Source organism: Vespa crabro, chromosome 1 (assembly GCF_910589235.1).
Source record: "Vespa crabro chromosome 1, iyVesCrab1.2, whole genome shotgun sequence".
In the NCBI taxonomy this organism is placed as follows: domain Eukaryota; kingdom Metazoa; phylum Arthropoda; class Insecta; order Hymenoptera; family Vespidae; genus Vespa; species Vespa crabro.
Window position 1 is genome coordinate 4,947,783 of NC_060955.1, and position 20,185 is coordinate 4,967,967.

At 35.3% G+C, this 20,185-nt stretch overlaps 1 protein-coding gene across 4 annotated transcripts in view; it reads right to left on the bottom strand.

Moving 5' to 3' along the window:
* Positions 1–20,185, bottom strand: part of LOC124425972 (zwei Ig domain protein zig-8) — a 187,970-nt gene that overhangs the window by 43,047 nt on the left and 124,738 nt on the right. For 2 of the 4 annotated variants that reach the window (XM_046967141.1, XM_046967159.1), the window contains exons 3-4: positions 10,754–10,944; positions 6,129–6,290 (exon numbers count right to left, since the gene is read on the bottom strand). In XM_046967141.1, the coding sequence (XP_046823097.1) occupies positions 6,129–6,290; positions 10,754–10,944 (353 nt within the window). Of the gene's footprint in view, positions 1–6,128; positions 6,291–10,753; positions 10,960–20,185 lie in introns of all 4 variants that reach the window. The other 2 variants (XM_046967131.1, XM_046967149.1) reach the window with 1 other exon arrangement.

Consider the following 20,185-nt stretch of genomic DNA (forward strand, 5'->3'; position numbering starts at 1 on the left):
CAAACAGTTCTACAGCGATAAAATCTGTTATCGTGGTATAATACTTAACTTCTTACTGTTATTCCAAAATGGCAAAACTCTGTTCATTTTGGGACCACTTGCTTTTAAAGATACATCCCTTAATCTATATTTACGTGCTTCTTTCCGCTTTACTTCCAAGTAGTATTTTATATATATATATATATATATATATATATATATATATATATATATATATGAACATATTACTACATGTTATATAAATATATATGTATATATGTATATACCTGTATTCAATCTAAAAAGTATTCGAGGAAAAAAAAAGGAAAAAGAGATGAAATCGTAGAAAATAGAATTTTATTTTTGTTTTGTTCATTTTTCCTTTGCGCACAGATACACATACATGTATACATAGAAAGAAAGAGATAGTTCGCTTTGTCGTCGAACAAAAAGAAATAATAGATCAATCAATAAATATATGTAGGAAAAGAAAAAGAGGGAGAGAGATAGGAGGAGAGAGAGAGAGAGAGAGAGAGAGAGAGAGAGAGAGAGAATAGGAAAGAAAAGTTATAGGATGAACATTCTTACAGATTTATTGATAAAATCGTTTCTATCACTATGACGAACATTTTCCTCTTTTCTACATTTTAAGAGATCTCTTTTACTGAGATAAAATTGAAAGTAGTGGTCGCGATAGATATTCTTCGTTAAAGAAATCTTGTCGTCGTACTACGTACAAAGGATCGCGTGAAATCGAACTCTGACGAAACGAGGAGGGAGCCTTTGAAATCTCGTTTTACCGTGACTCTCAAGCTCGAACCAAAGTTCAAACCTATTCCCAGTTTCAACCCTCGAAAGCTTAACGAGTCCTTATCTACGATGATACCGTAGACTTTGATACGGAGAACGCGAGGCTGCGTCGAAGGAGACTTTGCTCGTTTTCTACGTGGCACCATAAGCGATCCAATTTCCACACGAGTATCATAGCTATCCGATAGCTCTCGGTATTTAGATAAACATCAAGACGAGCTTGAACGATTTAAACGAGTCCTTTAAACGAAATTACACTTGCCTCTAAGATAATTTGGCCAAATTTTACTTTTCTCTGTCACAAGCGTTTTAGATTGGTTTTGCTTGAATAAATAAATGAATAAATAAATAAATGAGTAAATAAATAAATAAACAAACAAACAAATAAATAACTAAATAAATAAATAAATACATTATGGAAAATAAAGTGACATTAAATAAGCACGTAATAACGATTAATATGAATACAGAGATGCACTGTTCGTTTAAAAAAAATAAATTGCATCGTTAAAGAAAATGTACATATATATATATATATATATATATATATATATAAGATAGCATATCTTTTAGAACGAAATATTGAGTATATTTATTATATGTCGTATATCTCAATTTTCTTGTTGAAATTTAAATCTCGATGGAGATAAGTTACATATTTTTCCTTTTATATGAAGAGTTACGCGTTTTATCTTTCAAATGTCATTTCGCGTATAAGCTTGTTCCTCCTCGCACTTTATATCCACTCTTCTTTCGTTGGAATTCACAAGCTAAATGAAGAAAAGTCTCGCTGAGTCTGTATTCGTATTCTTTTATAGTCGTTCCTGTTTTGCAAAATTAAAAATTTCATTTAGGTTTAGGACGAAGACAGATAAAAGCGAGTATAATGTAGCTGTGCTAGAGAATGCGTGTCAGGTCCTCTTTTCTCTTGCTGCACGTAACAAACATCGTTCTGCCACATAATTTTCTGTATTCATGGGAAAAGAAAACTCTTGCGTTTCTTCGTAAGAAGTTGTTAAAAAGTACCAAGCATCTTTTCTCTCGCAACATCGACACAAAGACACATCTTGAGAGAATCTTATTTCTTTCAAAAGAAAAGGACCTGTCGTTTTTTTCTTCTTCTTCTTCTTCTTCTTCTTCCTCTTCTTTCTTTCTTTTTCCTTCTACTTCCTCTTCTCATCATCTCTTTATTTTACAAACAATGTGACATTTGTTTCTTTCATTTTTATCATCTTGGGACGAGACAACATCACACGACGACAACAGAAACTACATTTTTTTACATTGGCTCTATGTTATAATATTTTCGAGATAGCGTTGGATATGTCGGACGTACTAAACCGTGTAATGTGGTTTTCTAACGACTCTGCTAAAGCGCTCTTTATGGAATTTACGATAGCCGCTTTGCTTTGTCTCATCGCGTCGCTTTTTATTTCAACGAGAAGTTTAGCGATCACGAATGTTTTTCTTGGCGTCAAAGAAAATAAAATAAGAAAATATCGTGCAATTTATGCGTTCGATCATCTAAAATCTTGCAAAAGTTTTAATTCGCAAAAATGATCGGACGCTTTTTTGAAATTGTTGCAATGAATGGTTCTAAAGAATTTCAATTTTTTAAATGCTCCAGGTTGATTAAAAAATTAAATAATTCTGAAAAATTGAATCGATTGTTCAGTTAAAAAAAAAAAAAAAAAGAAAAAGATAAAAAAGAATGATTACTGCATTTCAAAGAGCATACGATTATCATCTTTGCGAGTAAAAGCAGAATATCGTTTGTGGAAAATTTCATGTGATTAAATTTTTTTGAATTCATTGTAACATGTGTACGTTAATATAAACGATAAGAATGAAGTTTTGTGTGTAAAGCTGATAGTGGATTCATTTGTGAAAATCATAATGTTCCGAAATGCACGAAAGTTTCGCTTTGATTATTTTCCTGTTAACGATGGCATTCATTTCATTTGGCAAATACACTCGGTTAGCTACATTACATCATCGTTACGAAATAATTCGTTGGCAATTGAATTTTTTTCTCCCTTTTTAACATTTTATCGATCAATTTAATCGATAAAAATGTTAATCAAAATAAATAATAAGTTTAATCGAAAGAAATTATACGAAAAAATTCGATGATAGTTTTAATTACCTTTCATAAAAATATATGTATGAGAAAAGGATTAAATCCTTATTGATAGTGTAACGAGCGAAGATATCATAATTCATATCTCGGAGTCGTCGTTATCCATTCGACACGTATCTGAAGTTTACATAGTAAACTTTAATGCAAAATGTTCTGACAGAATCGAGACGAGAATATCGATCGAATCGAAAATCGAGTTCGGCGCTTTGAAAAACGCAAACCGATAGATACTCTTTCTTTCTCTCTCTCTTTCTCTCTCTCTCTCTCTATTTTTTTTTCTTTTTTTTTCTTTCTCTTTATCTTATGCATAGAAGAGAAGCTTTTTCTTCTCTTCTTTTAAAATTCTTTATAGCCTTTGACGAGGCATTCTCCCTTCGTTGTGTCACGAACGTAACCTGAGGCGACGAGTTCCCGATTACTCTAAAGGTTTCCATTATTCCATTTTCAATTACGTTTAATCGTTAGTACATACGTACAGTTTCATGTACCAAGAAAAGCGTTCAGGACGTTAATATATTCACCGTTCCTAATTACTACGGTAATACTTTCTTTTCGTTTTCTCACAATGCTGAAAAGTAATTAAAACTATCTAGTTTTTTTTCCACGTATCTAAAGGCGTCTAACTAATTGTTTAATTAATCAGAATCGAAGGATCCTGGATACTTTTTCTATGCTAATAACATACTTTTGTGAAAGTATTTATTTTATATAAAGATATATATATATATATATATATATATATATATATCTATGTATAAAATTTATTTCAAATGCATTTTTTTTCATTTTATTTTATTATTATTTAAATAGTTTCTACAGCGACATCGTAATTTTCTTAATACAGAAAGTTGATACGGAGTTTCTTACCAATTAAATAACGTATAAAATAATCACTTAGATATATATTAATAATTCATTTACTGATTAGATCATAACATTTAGGCAAGTTAGTTTTTCTAAGAGGAAAAAATCAATATTATTAATGAATGTGATTTAAAAAAATGTAAAGTATAAATTCAAAACGTTAAATTTATTAAAATCTGACTAATTCTTGTTAAATTATTTTGGCTCTATCGATTTTTCTCTCGTTCCCGTGGCCTCAAACGGACGACGACCTCGACTATCCTATGGACCGCTGAGACTCTCCACCGACATAATGAACTGTTGCGAATTGCACTTTGTAAATGCAGCTATACGTCACGTAGACAGATGTACATGCATAACAATTAAACGGTACAGTTACGGGTCGCTCTCTCGCACTCGAGTACACCCGGTGTTACCAGCCCATACTTTTGACGTTTTTCAAGCGTTTTGCTTTAACATTTCATTGTTTAACCGTTGGTTCACGGACACGTTCACGTATATTTATGTAGCGTTGATATATACGAGGAAATTTCAATTCCATCGATTTGTTTGAATTGAACTGTGGCTTTTTCACATCAACGTTTTGTTTTCCCTTGACAACTATCCGAGAATTTTAATTATTTTACAATACAAATAATTCCTCTTGTCTTTTATCATTATAAATAAATAAGAAAATGATGGATAATAAAAAGAGAGATGATATCATCTTTCCTTCTTTACCTAGTTTTCATATTCCTTCCTCTTTCTTTTATTGATCGATATGGCAGGACAAATTTTAACATTTTATCGGTCACGATACGAATCGAAAGAATAATATTCTCAGATCGTGCCAAGTAATAGATTATTCTTGGCGCTCATACTGCATCGCATTGTTAAGACGACTCAAATAGATATACATTATGTTAACTTTCATCTCGATTCTGAATCTTTTATTCGATTGTAAAGAAAGTCGATCTAATGGGTTATTCTACTTTTTTTACAAAAGTTTTTATCAATATTCAACATAACAGGTACATATATCAATTAATATATAGATAAAAAGAATGAAATAATTTTAACTATTTTAAAAATTCGATTAAAGTTATGCTCGAACATCGTACACGTATAGATACACACACACATATATATATATATATATATATATATATATGTAGAGAGAGAGAGAGAGAGAGACAGAGAGAAAGAGAATTGGTAAAAGTAAAGTTGGCGATATAAAGTAAAACTTCCTTCAAGTTCATCGAAAGAAGTTACACAGATCGTTGATATGAAACTAATACAAAAAAAAGGAAAAAAAAGGATAAATGAACTCGGCGAGTTTCGAAAGATTAGAAATATTATCGTTTCTTTTTCAGAATTTATCGGAACAAAAATACAACGAAAAAAAAAAAAAAAGAAAATATAGAGAAAACAAAGTGAGAGTGGAAGCTTCGGTTTTCATTTCGCAGTTTTCTTTTTCTTCGACCTTTTTATACCATTATCCTTGCACGGAAAAATGTATGTCATACTTTATATATACACACATATATATATATATATATATATGTCTATATATATACAAATAGAAGGAGGAGAAAAACACGAATATTTTCGAAAGCTCAATGTGAGTATCGGAGCTTAGACGTTCGCGGCCTTTGCATTCTAGCTTTCTGTACAATTTGATTTACGTTTCACTTTAATCCGTTGAGTGTCACCGGTCTTTCTTACCTCACTCTCTCTCTCTCTCTCTCTTTCTCTCTCTCTCTCTCTCTCTGTCTCTCTCTCTGTCTCTTTTGGAAACTCTCGAAAGAGCATCTTGTGATACTTTTTCCAGCTATATGCATTACTTAGCACAGCTTGGAAACACATCTAACCGAAGTAAAAATCTGCCCAGAGATGCGAGTACTATCTTTCATTTTTCTGTCCCCTCCCCCCTCCTCTCCCCCTTCCTTTGCTTTTTCTTTCTCTTCCGAGAGATATATGTTTGTTTCTTTTTTTGTTTGTCTTTTTTTTCTTTTGTCTTTTTTTTCTTTTTTTGGTCGCTGACATCATTTCAATTCGTCGAAATATTTTATTCTTTACTATCCTTAATTAAAGAGATTACATAGGTGTGTTCGCTTTATCTTATCTATTAAAGAATTAATTGCTTTTTTTTTTTTTTTCTTCTTTCTATTCTATGAAATATAAAACAACATTTATCTTTTCCTTTTTGTTATTTAATATCGTTGTTCAAAATATTCGAAAGGAATGAAATTAGAGTGATTCGATGGTTGTTGATTAAATGAGTTTGGAAGTTCGTTAAAAATGGTCGTGTTAATAATATCTATTTCGTGAAATTACAATGGGTGTGACCACTTACCTGACACTCGTAGGTCCCATTGTCTCTTTCTTGGACGTATTTGATTTGAAGTGTCCAATCGTCCGAACCTTCGGCGTGTAACACTTGAAACCGCTCGTCGTTCGTGTACGTGAACGTTGAACTCGTTAGGACATGGAAGTCACGACGACGGATCCACGAGATCTGTAACACGATCGTTAACTTGAATTACTTTCATGTTTTATTTGCTCTCCGCGTAACGTGTGTTCTCGTAGAAGGACACGGAAGGTATGAAACATGCTCGAGAGTAAAGTTCAAACGTCCTCTGGGTAAGTACGTAATAAAGGTATAAACAAGTTCTTGGAAATACACGTTCGTTCTTAGACATATACGCCTTTAGTTCTCGTATTGTTTATAACTTTGTGTTTATGTTTTATATTTTCGTCGTACGATAAGTGAACGTGAATGAATTCAAAAGAATTTAACTAATGATACGAACATATACGTATCTAGATCTATACGATATATACATACATGTATAGATAATCCGTTATTATAATTTATTATCATAAATTAATTATAAGAATTTATATTCCAATAATCTCATTATACATAATATTTGATATACCGAATAACTTGCAATTACGGAGTATTGCATTAATTATACAGAAGGATGAATGATCGCAAATAGAATTTTCGAGTATTCGCGATACACGCGTTGAATCCCTAGAGTGCTTTACGGAATTTGCAAGACGAAGGGAACGAAACCCCGAAAACCACGTATATGTACATATATATATATATATATATATATATATATATATATGTCTACACACATATACATACAACTATGTATGTATTCTCGTTCGTCTATCGTCGATTTCATATCCTATGTACATTCATTTCAGCGAAACGAACTTGTAAGACAATTTTGAAGAAAAGACGATGACGATATCCGCACGAACGAGAAAATTGCGATAGTCGGAAATATAATCCGGGTCTCTAAGGAATGTCAGAGATTCACCTCCCTTACTCTTTATCCTCCTACTACTTCCCTCCTTTTTCTTCCTCATTCTTCTTCCTTCTTGCTCATGACCGTTATTCCTTTCGTTTCTTCTCCCCTACCGTTTTAAGATTATTGCGGAAAGAGAATGCATAAAACATAAGGCATAAACCGACGAAAGCCAATCACGGTCGTCGCGTTTCGACGTCGTTTTTCCGGTATAAAGCATGCGAAGGGCTGAGTTCTTGGATTACGCATAATAATACATATTTGTATGGCGCTTATCGTGATACCTAGTTACCTATATCATCCTTGAAATATCGATTTCTTCCGGAATAAACACACACACACCCACAAACACATATTTACCTAGATATAAACCATTTTTGATATTATTATATATATTTATATTTATACGTTAGCCGTTTCACTTTACAACCTTCTTCATTTTATAGACGAGAAAGAACATTGACGTTTCTCCGGTATAACCATACCTATTTATGGTGTTAGATTTTTATTCGAGTAACGAGAAGAATTATCGATTTCCCTATTTCTCCACATCTCATTTTTGTTAAATTTCTTTCTGTCTGGTTTCGAATAAATCAAATTTCAGATCCAAATTATGATCGAAGATTTTGTACGAGAAGACAACTTAATCCACTCGATGAAGGCCGCTGGTGGTCCCCATTGAAAACTCCTTGGGTCAAGCATCAACTTATCAGTAGTTTTCAATAGATTTCCCGTTACTCGCGAAGAATCTTCCTTCTTATTCTCGAAGAGGACTTTCTTACTCGTTTGAAGTTTTTTACGGTGGACAGAGTTTAACCGGAAACGTTCGACGTGTTTTTCCTCGACTTAAAACTTCGACCCCCATCGTAGAACTCTATCTACAATTTTGCTATCGTTTCTAGACCAGTACTGGTTTACATCTTAGTTTGATTTTTGTTCTGCCAACTTTCGTTGACGTCAATGAGAATGTTCAAGATGAAAACTCAACCGTAAAATAAATCCCTGCTCACATATATTGAATGCCCGTGTTCCTTCGGAATCAAACAAAGAACGATACTTTACATCGCTGTCATCTTTTGCTATTTTCTTTTTATTATACGTGGATAACTTTTTGAAACAAACGACAATAGGATATCTGACCGAGTTTGATTATAATGAATCATTCTTGATTTGATAAACGTTTCAAAATTTAATCTCAACGATTTACCGTTTTATTTAATTGTATTTTTTGATTGGAGTAAATACACGGAACAACGTACAAATGTAAAGACCTTTTATACGGGTTATTAATTTACAAATTTCGTTTTGATAATGATCTAATATCGAGAACGATATCGTAATTGGACGCACGTAACAGTTCCAAGTGTTTGTTATGAACATGTATGCACGTACGCATGCATACGTATACTCATGCATACGCACATGCACATGTATATGCATAATATCGATTTTATCGGGACAGAATAGAATTACATAAAGCACCTATATATATATGTGGTTCGCATTTCATTTAAAAACCAAACGTTATAATGAACTATACCAACTTTCATTTTACTTGTCGGGATGAGAAGCATTTTCTATGTTGCTAATAATTTGTTACGTATAGAAGGTGGTAACAATAGAAGAGAATTAATTAGGGCGGAAAGAAAATAATTAGTCGTGGTATATAATATGAATTTAATTAAAAAGCTGAGAAGGACTCATTGATATAACGTAAATAATGATGATGTTCCTATGTTTAATTTTATTATATCGAAAAGAGGCATTGTTGCTCGGTGAGAATTTATGTGAGGGTGATAAAAATGTGAGGGAAAAAAAATATATATATTGTGATTTAAATTGGTTAATAATAACGTATCGACTTATCAATTTATTTTATATTTAATTTATATTTCTTTTTACATTATAATTTTAATTATGCTTAATTGATTCAAGTGCAATATTTAAACCAAAAAAAAAGAAAGAAAGAAAAAAAAAAATAAAAAGAAGGAAGAAAAAAAAAAGGAAAGTAATCATAGAGCCTTAATTGAGAGATCAAATTAATACTATTCAAGCAGAAAAAGAGATACTCTATAGAAGAGAAAACTTTTGAAAATAAAAGGATTATTTTAATTTTATTTGATAAAAGTAGAAAGTTTATCTCGAATGTAAATTCTCTGACTCGGCTCGAAAAATTCAAAAAATAACTGGAAAAAAAGAGCAACGCCGTCGAGATATCCTTTATGTTTCTCTTTTTCTACCTTCCTTGTGGTCGCGCGAAAATATTTACAGTGTCAGATTAAAATGGGCGACGGGGTGTAACGCAAACGTCACGCACAAGCGGAGTCGAGCGGGCCTTCTTTGCTTATCTTGGCAGCGCACTCGAGTTTTGCCAGAATCAAGATCCACCTTGAATAACGTTCAACGAGAACGGAACATAAACAAAGTGAACGAGAAAGAGAGAAAGAGAGAGAGAGAGGGAGAGGGAGAGAGAGAGAGAGGGAGAAAGAGAGAGAGAGAGATATCGACGGTTAGAATGGAATTCCCGTTGGTGGTTGCGTTCGCGAGCTTAAGTTCCAAGTTTTGTGGCTCCCTTCGAACGAAACTAGAAAGAGAGAGAGAGAGAGAGAGTCGACTATGTCGTTGTTGTTACGAAATGGTATCGAAGCACGCAAGATCTCTGCGTTGGGTAGTCGTTAATCAAGCCTTTTGCGATCGTTAACACGTTAATGGAGTTACGCGGAGGATGTTTGGGAAAACCGAGCAACGCGTTCACCTTTAGATGGTGCATTACTGTTCGCTTCTCTATAAACAAGACAATAAAATTAACGCTCGTAAAGGGATTAGGACACGTTAGTATAGGAGAGTGAGACAGAGGGAAAAATAAAAGAGAAGGAGGATAAAGCCAGAGACAGACGGAAGCGAAGGCTCACAATGGCTCGGCACGCACGGACAATGGACCATTCGGATAACCCAAATCTGTCCGACGATTCGCATCGTTCGCTGCAGGATGTTACTGGTACTCTGCTGCTTCTGGTGCTGGTTCTACTGCTGCTCAGTTGTGCTGTTCGGTTCGTTGCCAAGAAAGCGGAGCGTCCGGGTCGCGAACTGCGAGAAGATTCGAGACTCTCTGGGGATCTGGAAAGAGGGTTGCGTCTGCCTTTTCCTCTCTTCTACTTGGAATAAGAAAAGACGTGTTTCTCGGCTCATTCCTCCTCTCACACTCTCTCTCTCTCTCTCTCTCTCTCTCTCTCTCTCCTTCTTCCTCTATTTCTTTCTTTCATTTTCTTTCTCTGGTTTCTTCTTTTTTGAAATCAAATGTAGTAGTACTGTTGCTAGGTACATGTATATATGTACATATATACATATCTACGTAGGTATAATGGGTACTATAGCGTTCCGAGGTCGTAACGTTAGAAAGTAAATTTCTTCTCGATGTATTTCTTTTTTTTTTTTTCATCCTTTTTACCTTTCTTCCTTTTCGTTGTTACTATTTCTTTTCAAAGGTATTATATAATGTATGGTTTAACGCGTTCACGTAATCATTGTACAGATTATGGGGAAATGTTGTTGTATAGAGATGTAATACGGTAGATTAAGTTCGAAATCTTTAGCGTAACACAGATGGAATCAAAGTTATTTCCAATGATATAACTATACGAAATAGCTTCCTTACCTCGGCATCCGAGACGGTTCTGTCTGCCAAATTGCGAACTTTGCAGTGCAAGAAAGCCGTGCCACCCAATTGTACTGTGACGTTCGAAACGGTGTTGTTGTCGTTTGCATCGTTGATTCTTTGTAGTTCATCTAAATTGCTCAGCCACAATGCTCTCCAGTCTGATGGTATGTTGTAAGGTATACGCCGATCTGAAAGGAAAAGACCTGATGGTGGAATAACATTAATATCTTCTTTCAATGTACTCCCGTTTAAACGTAAAAGGAAAAGGAAGAGATCAATAAAGAAATAGAAAAGTTGATTTTAATAAAATACGATTTTAATAATCGAGTGCATGATGTCGCGAAATATCGTATCGGAAACGATATATTCGAGGTAGATGTATCGCCTGAAATTTTTACCTTTTCTTCCTTCGTCTTTCTTTTTTCTATAGCGCCAACGGTGCTTGGGTAAAAATACTCTGGCAGAAGAAAAAGTATGACGATTTGTAACGGAAACGTGCATATTCGTTCGAGTGTTACATAAGACGAGACTTGTGAAATACAGCGATCGGAAAAAGAAGTGAGAAGGGGGAGGGGTCTCGTTCGATTCATTGCATCGAAAAAATAAGAATACGAATGACGTGATGGTTTCAATGAAAACTGAAATGAAGTTAAAGAATGATCTTAAAAAAAGTAATGAAATTTTTCGAACGAACAAATGTCGATCGATCGTTCGTTGATCATTTTATTCCTTAAATTTTATTTTCCTTATAATTCTACGAATAATTCTCTAGTAATAAAATTGCCCAAAAAATTTGAGTAAAACGTAATGTGATTCAGAGTTTCGAAGGAAAAAATTCAGTACTTTTTATAAATCTTTTCGTTGGAAAAACGGAATCCTTATCGTAGAAACGATTTCTCGTGATGCTAAGAAAATGTGACTCTATCACGAGCAGAGTTAGTCTTATACATATATACGTATAGATACACGTTTGTGTATATATATATATATAGTATGACAAATATATTATATGTGTATGTATATATATTGTATATGTATATATATATATATATATATATACAACAAATGGAGGTAGTATACATTTTTGAGGAACCTAACGTTTCCCGTGGCATCGACCAGGTGATTTAGGATGTTTGCCTTCGACGCCGAATTACTATTCGATGAGACTCACCCAATAGGTTCGCTTTGGTGGGATATCTCTCTCTCTCTCTCTCTCATGCTTTCTGACCTCATTTAAATAATCCATAGATACGTAACTGCGGTACATGTCTTTTACCTCGTTTTTAAAAGGCTATGAAGGAACGATAAAGTACATCAATCTTTTAAGCGCACTCTTACTGGAAAGCTTCTTTTTCTTTTTTTCTTTTTTACTTTTTTTCACCTCATTATCATCATTAATAAATTAGTAGTACGTTTTTATAGGACTATAAACTATGTGTATTCGTAACGTATCTAAAAACAAGTGAACCATTAACAAAGATCGCAGGGATATGTAGTTACATCAGTGACGATGATTCGGACATGTCGCGAACCTCAAGCGTGTAACATGTATACATACATATGTATGCGCGTATGTATGTGTGTGTATGTGAATCTATGTATGTCTGTACACATTTCACGTGTGCACAATTTGGTTGGACCCGAAATGTTCCAACTTCCGTTTCTCCACACATTTTCCACACATCGTCCGCAAGGACGATGAAATGAGAATTTCAGATGCATACAATGACATTGACTAAACGGAGTCGATAGTATGTACATACTCGTATATATTACATAAATTTCAATGAATGAAAGTCTATCTAAATTTTGTAAGTAAATTAATCATGTATGTAAATCTTAATGAAATCACTTAAATTCATAAAAATTTTATTACGAATCAATGGTCGTATCTGATCGAATTGGATTCTGATAGCATAGGATAGATAGATACATAGTTAGATAGATACATAGGTAATTGACATACGTCGCGTTTCTCGTCACGGCACGTTGCCTCGCCGATTTAACATAACCGTCTGGTTCGATAAATCTCCGGAACGTTTGACGCGTCTCTGGGCGATAGAAAATCGCGTGCGAGTAGAAAAGATTGTATGTGTAAGAGAGAAAGAGAGAGTGAGAGAAAGAGAGAGAGAGAGAGAGAGAGAAAGACAAAAAGAAAAAAAAACAGAAAGAAAGAGAAGGATCGACTCTAATGCATTTGACGATGTACGTAGAATAAAACGTGCACACAACCGATGCATGGTAGGAATTGGAAAGGAATGAATGGTGGTGAGGGTGGGAGGTGGAAGCCTTGACGCAGTCGGTGCATCGATTCAACGCAGAAATTTCTCCGTGTACCGGCGACGAGGCGACGGCTGCACGTCCTTCTATCACGCTTTGCCACCCCTTTAACTCGTTCACAATCGACCCAGACCATCTCGAAGTTCGTTGCTTCGCTTGCGTGCGTCTCGTCTTGAATTCGATTGGCGCTTGAAAAGTTTATCGCACTGGGTGCACGTCTAGGCGTTTGTTCGCGAATAAACAGACCAATGAATTGAGTTTCGCCGAGCTCTGTAACGAGAGCTGAATGCATTCCATTCGAATTACCTTACTCAGTCTCATTCTATCTCTTTTGGTTTTTAATTTCTTCTTTTTTCTATTTTCTTTTTTTTATGCTTTTCTTTCATCTGTCTCCCTTTCAAAGCAAAACGGAAATTTCTCGCTAGGTTCGATTACGTATTCATGGTAAATAATAACAGAGGAATAGAGCGAAGGATATTCTATAGATCAATGAAGGATGTTGATGCATATGTACGTATCCTTAGCGATTCACAGGACTTTCCCTTAAGTGTAATATAAAGTTATAGCAAAATGTTTGTCCTTGGGAATTTATTGAAAACTCTTGCTTAGAAAATTTATCTGAATAAAAAATACATTGCCAGCATTGTTAGAGTTTAGTTATTTTCTTGGATAATCACGTGGTCTTTGAAAATGTATCAGATCGGATAAAAGAAATAAACATAGAAAGTAGACAATTTAGAAGAAAAAAAAAACATTCCAAGAACGTTTGTATGAAGTGTACGTTTAATATAACAATTTTTTATGAGCCAATACGATAACAAGAACAAGAACAAGAACAAGAACGTGAAATTATTTAAACATTTCATATGAATTCTTCTGAAAAATTTACGACTTATTAGCATCTCTCTTTTCCTTTCCCTTTCTCTTTTCCAATTTCATTATTATCTTCATTTATTGAATTCGAGAGAAGTCATAAGAAGTTATCATACATTCGAACGAATAAATTTTCGATTTCAAACAGTTCAGTAAAAGCTTTACCAGGAACACTGATCATCCTTCTTAACTTAGAAATAGTACGATTAACATGAGATACTAATATCACTCAACAATTATATCTCAATCCGTCATATATATTGTTATAAGCTTTTATATTCACGAAGTGCTTTATATCGCTCATATTCTCTCTCACGAGCTTTTCAGGATCCATAACAAAGAAATTGCTCTCTCCCATCAATTTACGTGAAAGATATTTTGCAAAGAACAAAATACGTATTCGAGCTTGCGTCACCGCCCTTTTTTTTATCGCGACCAGTGGGTCTAGGATTCTGCCGCCTAGAAAAAAGGGATGTATCCATCGTAAAAATCAACCATCATCGCTATTCATAGTGTGAGAAGCGCAACGTAACTCGTGTTCTCGCGTTGTTGCGATCGTGCATCTCAACGAAGGATGAGAAAAGAGAAAGGAGAAAAAACAAAGAGGATTATAAACATAGATGGTAGAAAGAGAGAGAGAGAGAGAGAGAGAAAGAGGGGAGTGAGAGAGAGAGAGAGAGAGAAAAAGGGGAGACAGAGAGAGAAAGAGAGAGAGAAAGAGATTGCTTCAGGATAATGGTATATCGCGAGCGACTATTCGAGTCGACAAATCGATTTTTTTCATCTAATTTACTTTCCCTTCTCTTTCATCTCGTACGAGACTGCAGGGGATATGTAATCGTATAAACACGACATTGTTTTTAGAGAGGGATAGAAAGAGAGAGAGAGAGAGAGAGAGAGGGAGAAAGAGGGAGGAAGAGGCAACGATTAAATGTACCCTGGGTAAGTAGTTGAAGGTATATTCGAGGATAAAATTGTAATCGGAGAGGGATTAAGAAAGAGTGTTGAGGTTATTAAATGTATGTGGTTACGAAATAGACGATTAAAAGTGTAAATAGCCGTAACCGAGCTTCGATGGAATTAGAAGATTTTAATGAGGACTAAAGTCATGTTGTCTTCGTCGTCTCGTAGTCATACAGTCCCGTCGTCGACGACTTGGAGAGAAAATTGTTCTGGATCAAAGGTCTGTCTGGATATTCAATGCTGATGAAACAATGGGAATCAAATCGCTGCGGGCGCTTTTGATATTACACGTTCAAACACGATCCTCAGCCTAGGCTTTCTCTAGTTTGCCTTAACGACCGATCACACTGACAATCCGGGCTAATATACGCACTATCATGTCTGTTAACTTTTGCTTACTCACAGATTAGATCGTTACTTTTATGTAATTGCGATTTAATTATTATCGAGGGATAATAAGTTAATTTTCATAGGATTTCAAACACGTACCGATGAATTTGTATGTTACAATCTTAATTAATGATTGCCATTTGATAAGCGAATGCTTTCTTAGTTTTTTTTTCCTTTTTTCTTCTTTTTCAATAACTTCTGGTTATATTCAGAAATGATAAAAAAAGAGCAAACAAAAAATATCCGTGAACTTTGTTCTCTCTCTCTCTCTCTCTCTCTCTCTCTCTCTCTTCATCTGTATCTACACAATATTTTATATATTTTTAATCGAATAATCATGAGTTTGTTTAAAGTATGACATTGAATGTCTTTATATGATATTGATTTTGTTATCGTTCGTATGATATTCCTTTTCTTCTTTCTCTTTTATAATCAAATTACTCAAAACGAATATTTATGAACATCTCTAGAATGAAATGAGTTAACGCTTTTGGTAAAAGCTATTTTACTGGCCGACCTAGATCGCCTTGTGGAGCTACAGATGCGACAACATGAAATATCATTAATTCCGCGGCTGGTGGAAATATGGAAGAGGAAAGAAAAAAAGCATCTCTCTCTCTCTCTCTCTCTCTCTCTCTCCCTATTTATTTTATTTGTTTACTTCTTTCTCTTGAGTCGGTGGCAATGTATTACCATGGCAAAATCAGAACTCCGGCGAATCTTAAATTTCTCTCTAGAAAATATAATATTTAAGAATATATGCGAAAATACGAGCGAGTAGGAGGAGCTTAAAGTTGGTAGGACGAAGGTAGATAGCTAAATAAAGATAAAAAGAAAGAGAGAGAGAGAGAGAGAGAGAGAGAGAGTGAAAGAGCAAGATAGAAAGAGTCGTATGCATGGCAGAACCAAAATGTTACCGTACACTGTGGCATTACGTCTGCCTATCTGCTACGACCGCCTTAAACGTGTCGTTCGGTGCCACCACCTGCATACATACATGTAGTTTGCATAGGAATAGGATCTGCCATTCCGTGCGTGGTCTTTGCTTCGTAAAGAAACATACTCTATGTAGATGACTATCCTCTATATCCACTTGGTTGTATCCAAAATTCGACGAGGTATTTTCTCAGTAGCCCCTTACTTTTCACTTTGGACACGATCATTGCACCCCCGAAATGCACATTCTCTATTTCTATCTTCATCTTTGTATTCTTATCTCTATCTCTTTTATTGTTTTTTTTTTCACTCTTGTAAGTTCCAAAATTTTATCGAATTTCGTTTAAAATCTACAAAACATTGTACGCATAGAATTTCGTAAAACGATCCTTACACGTGAGATAGTTTAGAACGATCGTTAACTCTCTAAATGGTATTTTGCATTTCATCTATTTTACAGGAACTCACGAAGAAGAACGTTCGTACGTTCGTCAAAAAGTTTCATAGCAATACCGTACTTTATCTCAAATTTAAAAGAGAACGATTATTATAACTGTCTTTATGGGATAATAATATATTATATCACGATAAACGTTCTTTTATTCTATGGGAATAGATGGTGGCAAACAAGGACGCTAACTTTTATTCGTACAGGCAAAGATTTCATTTTATATTATTAAAGACGATCTCATGATATTCTCTTTCTCTCTCTCTCTCTCTCTCTCTCTCTCTCTCTTTCTTTATATTTATATATTTCTTTTATTTTCTTTTTTCCTTTATAAGTTCTTTTCGCTGGAGAATTACGCGTTCTCCTAATGAGCATGAAAAGTATCACGAGAAACGGGTCAGTGTAATAGTACTTTTTTTTTCTCTTTTTTTTTTTCTCAAGAAATAAAGGATTCTTAAGATGCATTTTCTTCTTTCTTTCTTTTTCATCATAAGACGCATACACGCGTAATTATGTCTTTGCGAAAGATAGAACGAGCGAGCGAGAGAGCGAGTGAGTGAAAGAGAGAGAGAGAGAGAGAGAGAGAGAGAGAGAGAAAAGACAAGATACAAGAAAAGAGACAGACTGAAATTTCTTCACTTAGACCTTAAAACTTTGTCGTTCAAGTGAACGATGAGAAACGATGGGATAGAGGTCTCTTTCCTTTCTCGTGTTTCCTTTGAAATGCAAGTTAGAAGTATCATTTTCGAACTTTGTAGAATCCGAAGAGGTAAGAACTGTAATTAAATTTTGATATTGCAATCAAAGGTTTCGTTAATATCCAACATTGGTATAGAAAGTATCGTACAATGTAAGAGGAAGGTAATAGCGATGATGATGGTAGTTGTGGTCAAAAGAACGTTCAAGAACTTACAATTAACTACTTTTATTATCGACATTGAATCTTACACGAAGTTCGTGCTTAAATCATTGGAACCTCTTGTAAGATCTCTTCTCTTTATTCGTTTCTCCTTTTCTCCCTCTCTCTCTCTCTCTCTCTCTCTCTCTCTCTCTCTTTCAAAGCTTTCTCCAGTTATTAATAAATTTCACCAATTATAGTCATTTACTTACGGACGATCGTTCGTACTTATCTTTAATCGGCATTAATGTGCAATAGTTACTTAGCTTAGAGAGAGTGAGAGAGAGAGAGAGAGAGAGAGAGAGAGAGAGAAATCATTTAATACCTTAAGTCAATATAGTTGAGCTTTTATCTTCGCCCGTTGAATAAACGAGACAGTACGGCGAGTGTCTTAATTAGGAAGTTGGAGGAAGCGATAACGAGTGCTCATAACTCTGAGTAGTATGACGAGGAGAACGACGACAACGACGACAACGACGACAACGACGACAACGACGACGACGACGACGACGACGACGACGACGACGATGAAGAGGACGAGCTAGAGAAAGAGGAGAAAGAGGAAGGAGGAGGAAGAGGAGGACGAGGACACGAACACTTCACTGTAATTGCAGTCGTGCGAAATATGAGCAGCGAGTATAATGAATATGCGTTAACTTGCGTGCCCCATTATTTTTTATAGCGTATCCCTGCGAACGATGAGGGACGACTAGTAGCGCTTGCGGCATTTTACCGCAGGCGAAATTAATCGTTCGGTGGCACGTTCGAATAACTATAATTATCATCGTGTCCTCGTATTATAACGAGGTGGCAACATTGTGGTAACAGGCCAACGAGATTACATTCTCCGCTATGATTCACGAATCTCTATCGAAAATTGACTGTCTATCTACATATCTATCATCGGACGAACGAACGAACGAACGAATCAATGGAAGTTTCAAGCGTTTCGTCAATTCGTTGCAACGACTCGTTTCGCGTTCCGATTAACTCGATTTCGAAATTCGGATCCGAACCTAGGCAGTTTTTCGATTCTCATCGGAAATGCAGGCAGGACTCCAATATAACGACCGTTAGCACTTTCGTCCTTCGTCCTATTCTCTCAAAAGCGTAGTACGACGTTTACTTGTGTGAGCGTGTGCCTCTCTATACGCTATACGTAGATATGTATTCACGTAAACATATAGGTCCAGGAAACGAGATATCGATTAGGATGGACGCTTCTCGTCTGTCAGTTTTGGATCGATCCATTGGGTTCTCAACGTTTTACGACTATTTAACCTTCAATTAATTTCCATCAAAGCAAACGTTATATATATTCGATGAAACTTCGAAATCTTATTAAAATTTCGACTCGGTCATGTAGAATTTCAATAAGATGTAACAAACGATGACTTCGTCCGGAATAATTAATATCTTTCGGAAGTGAACTTTTATGGATTGTAAATATATTGTTATCAACATAGTAAAAGGGAAAAAATAAAGAAAAGAAGAGAAAATTGAGTATGAAAGACGAATACTCGTTCGGTTGTCTGAAATCGATCGATCGATCGATTCGAAAGCTTTCGAAACCCTTCGAAAGCTTGTTCGAACGAAAGCGTTGATGTCCATTGAACGTCGGACGTTGCTGAGGACAAGGCTAATGGGTTGGCTCGTTCGAAAGCTAAAGGATGCGTCCGATGCTACCAAAGCGTTGTCCGTTATGTGAGGACGAAAGTGATGTCTCGTGAGAAGAGAAAGAGGACAACCTGTTTAATCTTTTTCACGTCTTTTTTCTTTTTTTTTTTTCCTTTCTTTTTTCTTTTTCTCAAATAGCACTTCCTTGATCTTGCTTATGTCCTTAGTTGGTTTGTTTACTCAAATTCATTGAATAATACATTCTGAATAACAGAAAATTAATACGAGTTGAGTTGTAAAGAGGTAAAAGATAAGCGATGTACGACATTAGAGAGAAGTACAATTTTCACGAAGAGACGACAGTGCGTGTTTCTCTATGTGTATGAGAGAGAGAGAGAGAGAGAGAGAGAGAGAGAGAGAGAGAGAGAGAGAGAGAGAGAGAGGGAAAGAGAGAGAGAAATGGAAAATGCCGAAAAGGAAACGGTCCATTCCGTTGTTTCTCTCTTTCTCTTTCTCAGGTGAAATATGACCGTAGGTATGAGCGCGTATCCTTCCGTCGTCGAAGTAGAGAGGAACGAATAAAGAGAGTAGGAAGGTAGAGTAGTGGAAAACTCGAAAGCGAAAAGGAAGAGCAAGAAGAGAGGGAAGAGGAAAAGGATGGAAGGAGGGAAGGCGCAGGTTGGGGCTCGTGGCAAAAGAGGAGCACTTGAGACTGAACTTTGTGAGCTTTTGAATGCGAGACATAAGCTACCTGCCTTTTGTTTCTACGAGACAATGCGAAAGCTTATACAACGAGACGAGAGGCCGAGGTACCGTGGTGTAGTATGGAGAGGAAAGTAGGAAGAGGAGGTAGAGAAAGGGGTGGTAGGAGATGGTTAGAGGATGGAGAAGTAGCAGGGTGTCTACTGTACTTTACTTCGACTAGTTGGCCACGAGGCGTGGTTTCTTTCTCTCTCTCTCTCTTTCTCTTTTTTCTTTTTCTTTCTTTCTCTTATTTTTGCATTCTTTTCTTACCACTTGAAAT